The sequence below is a fragment of the Dama dama genome, chromosome 33, assembly GCF_033118175.1.
Source record: "Dama dama isolate Ldn47 chromosome 33, ASM3311817v1, whole genome shotgun sequence".
Taxonomy (NCBI): Eukaryota; Metazoa; Chordata; class Mammalia; order Artiodactyla; family Cervidae; genus Dama; species Dama dama.
This window is the reverse complement of record NC_083713.1, coordinates 25,806,421-25,812,420: the sequence shown is the minus strand read 5'-3', so window position 1 is coordinate 25,812,420 and position 6,000 is coordinate 25,806,421. Positions and strand designations below refer to the sequence as shown.

The 6,000-nt window shown below is 34.2% G+C and overlaps 1 protein-coding gene across 2 annotated transcripts in view; it reads right to left on the bottom strand.

The window, feature by feature from the left end:
* Positions 1-1,843: 1,843 nt before the first annotated feature.
* OLA1 (Obg like ATPase 1) overlaps positions 1,844-6,000 on the bottom strand; it is a 156,203-nt gene continuing 152,046 nt past the window's right edge. For both annotated transcript variants that reach the window (XM_061135793.1, XM_061135794.1), the window contains 2 exons: positions 5,743-5,865; positions 1,844-2,360 (listed from right to left, as the gene is read on the bottom strand). In XM_061135793.1, the coding sequence (XP_060991776.1) occupies positions 2,259-2,360; positions 5,743-5,865 (225 nt within the window). In that variant the 3' untranslated portion in view covers positions 1,844-2,258. The remainder of the gene's footprint in view (positions 2,361-5,742; positions 5,866-6,000) is intronic.

Sequence of the window (6,000 nt, the reverse complement as noted above, 5' to 3'; positions counted from 1 at the left end):
ATCCTAAAAATACATTAACTATCACCAATATTAAAAGAGGGAAAACATGAAGATATAGGCATATACCCAGTTATCTATATGCAAAAGTTCTTGGAATTCTCAACTTTTGTAGCAAATTAAAATTTATACACACATACAGAACACTGTAGGACTTCTAAGCAAATTAAACATCTTCAGCATTTAATTTCAGCCCTAATGAAGGCAGTTACCTCAAAACAAACTCCTGTCTCTTATTAAAACTTCTATTCTGCAATGTGCAATTATCACATTAGAAGTTAAGAGAAAGTAAAATTACACAATCTTGAAGCCTTTTTAATGAGATTCCAAACTTCTTTAAAACATCTATGCAATTTATTTTGGAGAGGACTCAAAAGCAAGAGACTGGACTTCTTATATTGGTGAAATCCCAAACAATCCACAAATCTCTACATTTCTCCAATTCAGAAGTATAACAGGAATTTTCACTGCAAACTTGGCCAACTGCACGTGTACTCGAGTTTCACTTATGTTTTACTTAATTCTTAAAAAAAAATTTTTTTTCACTTAATTTTATTATTTCCCTGCTGCAGTTCTGATTTTCGTGTTAGCAAAAGAATATCAGTATCTGATTCTCATAAAGAACATACTCAACTAAAGAGCTTCTAAACTGTATTCATTACTCAATCAAATCCTCTTTAAGCACCCTTTCCTCTTTATAGCACGTTAAAGAAGTGAAAGTTTTAGTCGCTCAGTTGTGTCTGACTCTTTGCGACCCCATGAACTGTAGCCCACCAGGCTCCTCTGTCCATGAACTCTCCAGGTAAGAACACTGGACTGGGTTGCCACTCCCTTCTCCAGGGGATCTTTCCCATCCAGGGATGGAACCCAGGTCTCCTGCATTGCAGGCAGCTTCTTTACCATCTGAGCCACCAGGGAAGCCCCCTTTATAGCAAATTGCCCTGAAAATCACTTCTTGCTTTTTGTGCTACATTAAGTAACTTTCAGTGTTAAGTTTATGTGTGTTTTTACCTTTAATGTGACAAAATAACACATTAGAGGCAAGAGCTGGCCTAGCTGGGGGTCTGCACTTCACTGGAATTGTCCTCTGATCACAAGGGCAGCCTTGCAGGAGTGTTAACTGGGAGAGAAAGGGAGGGTTCAGGGAGGAACGCTACCACTGTCCCTGTAAGAGAAGAAGGCTAAGTGGCAAACGATCTCCAGATAACTACTTAACCATATTTTTCTTTCAGAATTTTCTGCTATAATTTTAGAAAGTGCTTAACTTGCATATACTAAAGTTTCAACTCATCTTAAAATATTTTAATAGCAAGTATTTTAAAAGTTTTAAAATGTTCAAGATCTAATCTTTTTAGTAACTACTTTTTATACAATCACTACCGAATCGAAACAAAATAGTAACTCATCAGATATGAATGGGTTAGTTTTCACAACAATTTCATCACAATAATTTCAAAGGAATGATTAAAAATGAACATTTTCTCCAACGTGGTCAGAACGACAACAAGAAGAAATCCTTTCATTTTTGAGGTAGAATTTTTTTCCCAGCACTATTTTCTTTTTGGTCATAGTCACCTAGGATATATCTTTTGTGATGTCATCGCTATCATCTTTCAATAAATGTCCATCTACAAATTAATTATCTTTCTGGACACAAATCCCTGATATACTATTCTTCTGATTCCTGTGAAAGACCCACTTTTAAGATACAATTGCAGCTGCCCCACACGCCAGTTACTGTGTCATACACACGCCTTAAAACTCTGTAATCAGCAACCGCCAGGTGCCGTATCGCATTCAGCACACCAGAGTCAGTCAATCCAGACATCCCCAAACACACCAAGGCTGGTTTTGTCAAATGTTTTATTGAGTGTAGACATCTGGAGTACTGTAAAACATGCATTATCTGTAGATTCAAAAGGAGCAAGCCACATTGTCCTCACTGTCAAATGTGTCAGGCTTGGCGTACATGATGGAGATTAATGAAGTATCATGAGAGTAATATGGTTCCTGAAAAGCTTCTACAATTTGGAGTAGGGTCTTAATCACGGGAAAAGCAAAGCTGTTCACGTTTAGTGAACTTGCAGCTCATTGGAGGTACACAGTATTTTAATTTTAAAACGAATAAAAATAATTGTTTGTGGAAGATTCCCATCACCCCAACTTTACCTGCCCTTTCAGTTTTCAGAAATTTTAATTAAAAAAAAAAAAAAGTATATGCCGTTTGGAAGTTGTACATTTATCTGAGCAATAATTAAAATTTATTTCTTCTTCGGTTGCTGAGGTGTATTAAATTTGAAGAAGATAATATCTCCATCTTCAACAATATAATTTCTGCCTTGTTGTCTGTACTTTCCAGCAGCCTGTAAATAAGAAATACAAAGGAAATGTGTTAGTTTACCATGAAATATATAAGGTAAATGGTAGGAGCACATGCAAAAAAGTATTCTACATCTTGGGTCAGATTAAAGAAAAAAAAACACAGGAAGGCACACAAGTTCAAAACCAGATTTGGAGAGAAGCAAAGTATTCCTGATTTGGGCAGCACTAGATTTTCCATACATACATAATCATAATGTATTCTCCACTAAATTGTTGGTACATAAATGTAATTATACCAATATCATTAAGTTTCATTACATGCTGTTTATGGTACATTTCTGATGTGTCTGCAAACATCCGGCAAGTCACTGTAACAAACAGATCAAACCAGGCAGGAAAAAAGGATTATATAGCTAGGTTAAAGCTGCAATATTTACTTATAGAAATTCTTTGGTGATACTGATGACGCCAAAGACACAGCACGCTACAATTATCAATTTTAATTACAGATTTTAAATTGCTTCTTTGTAGTTTTTAATTTGATCTTGACAATGACCATACATAGTGGTGTATACTAAAATTCAACATACAGAAGTTTACTGACTAATGGCCCTAGTTACAAGCACACTCTAACAGGTTGGAACTGCAAAGATGGGTATTTTTTTCCACTTGTAAATCAGTCGGCAAAGCAACTGATTCCACCTGCTGGCACGCAGATCAAGATGAGCAGTCTTCTGGTGATTCTTATACAAATAAGCAGCAGTCGCGCAGAGACTCAGGCTCGCCGCGGGGCACAGCACACACACTTCACCCTCAGCACCACAGGCTCTTTAGCATCCACGCACCTACACTGAACACTGCTCACCACCAACCCGTCCCACCACCTGACATCAACCACTCAACACGGACGACCTGAGGATCTTTTAGAGAAACAAAAGATTCTCAAAAGTATTTTCCTTCTGCTGGAATTTATTGAGAACATGAAACCTTTGACCAACAAGATTAGTACTTCCCTTTGAAGATATTGATAAGAATGTTCAAAGTCAAGTGCAATTATACAAATCAGAAACAAGACTAAGAAAGATCATACATCTGAGGTTAAAATCAACAAACCAGGTCACAGAGCCCTAGGAAGCATATTACAATTATCTAGACCACATGTAAAAATCACCTAATAAGTGCTTTTAAAAATGAAGCTAATTTTTAAAAAGTCAATAATACCCTAACATTTTTTTTTTTCCTTTTTAGGAAGAAGGAAGGGGGTACCCTAACATTTTAAAAGGCATACACACACACACACAAATACTCTTGTATGATTTTTTCCAAAGTTGTGATGTATGGAAGGCCGTGTGCTACTTGTTTTGAGAATCTAAAGTCCAATGTTCTAAAACTATATAGACAATTTAAATCAAATACATAATTGACATGACATTAAATTTAAGTTTATATACTTTGTTATGACTCAAGTTTACTACTAATTAAAGGTGACAGTGTTCCTTTAAATTCTCTAGAGACCATTTAATCCATTTCCACTGCTATCAGAAACACTGGTTGGAAAAAAAATCAATACCCATTTGTGAATCTTGAGTATGTATTAAACAAGACACGTCTAACCAGTTCATTTGCACTTGAAAGCAGCCATCTGTAGAAGCCAGCTTTGCCTAAGCAGATATGATTGCTAATAATGTGATATCCCTGTAGACTACAAAGCCCACCCAGAGCTATTCAGTATAAGTTCACACACTGGCATTAAATTAGTTATGCTGCATTGATGTTTGAAATACATACACATACATACACATATACACAATCTTGCTCTCAAACCTAAAACTTATGTGACAATACGCAAGTATTTATTGAATAAGAGAAATTCATAAATGCTTTATTTAATTTGGAGTTCAAATTTTGAAATGTTAGTTTTGGAAATTTAAAAAAAAAAAAAAGAAACAAAAAAGCATATTATACTTAAATGTCTTTTAAGCTGAAAAGCCAGAGGTCAACCTTTTCCAGTTTATTGCATAAAACCTCCTAGTTAGTGTTAAACATTTTGTGTGTGTGTGTGTTAAGCATTTCTACAAGCAGGCAATATTTTTTTTTTTTACTGTATATTATAAAATTTCTGTATTGTTAAAGGAAGTATTCACAATTTATGTAACTTTCAAGTTTATTACATCATAGACATCTATTAAGGGTCGGTAAAACAGGCTTATCCCATGAGAACATAAAAAAGAAGCGTCTGATTTCTGAATTCCAGTAATAGAAAAATATCCTTATTTTAACCTTTAGTCTATGAAAAATATATATGCCAGCATGACATAACATGCTGAAAAATAATCTGAGATTTTTCAAGTCTAATTAGTATTTTTGACAAAGTTCAATCTTAATACACTGAACTAGCACATCGATCTATCGACACAGATGACAACACTGCGAAGTCAATGACTTTGTTTAGTTATAAACTGTAACTTCCTTCACTCCTTTTAAAAAAACAAAATGGCTCTCATTCCACATTGAACCAACTACACCAAGATGTCCCCCTTCTCCTTCTGGGGTTTCAACAACTCTATTATACTCTGCTCTTCCATATGAACTCTCCAATGATACCAATGAGAATAAACTTTTTTGCATTTCTTTAAAATTAGGAAATAAACAAGACTTCTTTAAAAAATTTTTAAAAACATCTTCTATACTAGTCCTCAAATAACAAATTACAGGTAATGAACCCTGCTTAGAAGGTCAGTTTACCTCCCTACCTGTCTGTGGATTAGAGTTGACACACCTACTGGATTTTGCTAAGTAAACCTAATAAAGTCAAACAAAATCAAGTCTGTAACAGAGTTTAAATTAAAAGAAATCATTCATTATGTCTGTATAACATAGCTTCACTATTAGTGGATGCAACCTAAAATATACTTATTAGCTAAAATAAAGCACAATTTTGGACCTGCCCTCTAGTGTTGAGAAAGCAAATTAAGCTCTCAGAGATCTTTTTTTTTTTTTTTTTAAAAAACTACAACCGTGAAGTTCAGCAAAAACAGGTTTCATTTGACTAAATTTACATTGTTTTCCTTGAATTAATCCATACGCATACACACTACTTTTATTTATGATATTCAAGTATAGTAAGTGCAAGTTTTCACTGGTCATCAGTGAACAAATTCTTTGAAATTATTGACAACTACTTAAAGCCAGCTTTAAAATTTCTTTTTCAGTTTTAGAAAAACACCACAAAATTACTAACAATTTATACATTAAAAAACTGCCTAAAAGTATATAAATATCTATGGCTCAGTTGATAGTACATACAGTTGATAGTTAACACTAATGCTGAGACAATTTAAAAGATCATTATCATTCATTTTAAGCATGAGTATCTTCATATTAGCAAAATATTAAGTATTAAACTAGAAAATAATTCCTTACCTTGACTGCATTTTCAGAACCTTCCTCTTTAAAATCTTCGTATTTCATTACTTCAGCCATAATGAATCCTTTTTCAAAATCTGTGTGAATCTTTCCTGCAGCTTGAGGAGCCTTCGTCCCTTTCTTTGAAAAGGAAGACCAGGGAAAAATAATTGCATTTAAGATGACTGATTGAAAGCGTAGAGTTTCTTTTCTTTTATCTGCAGTTGGGTTCAACTTAAACTTAGTTTAATAACAGTTAAGATGTCTGATATACAA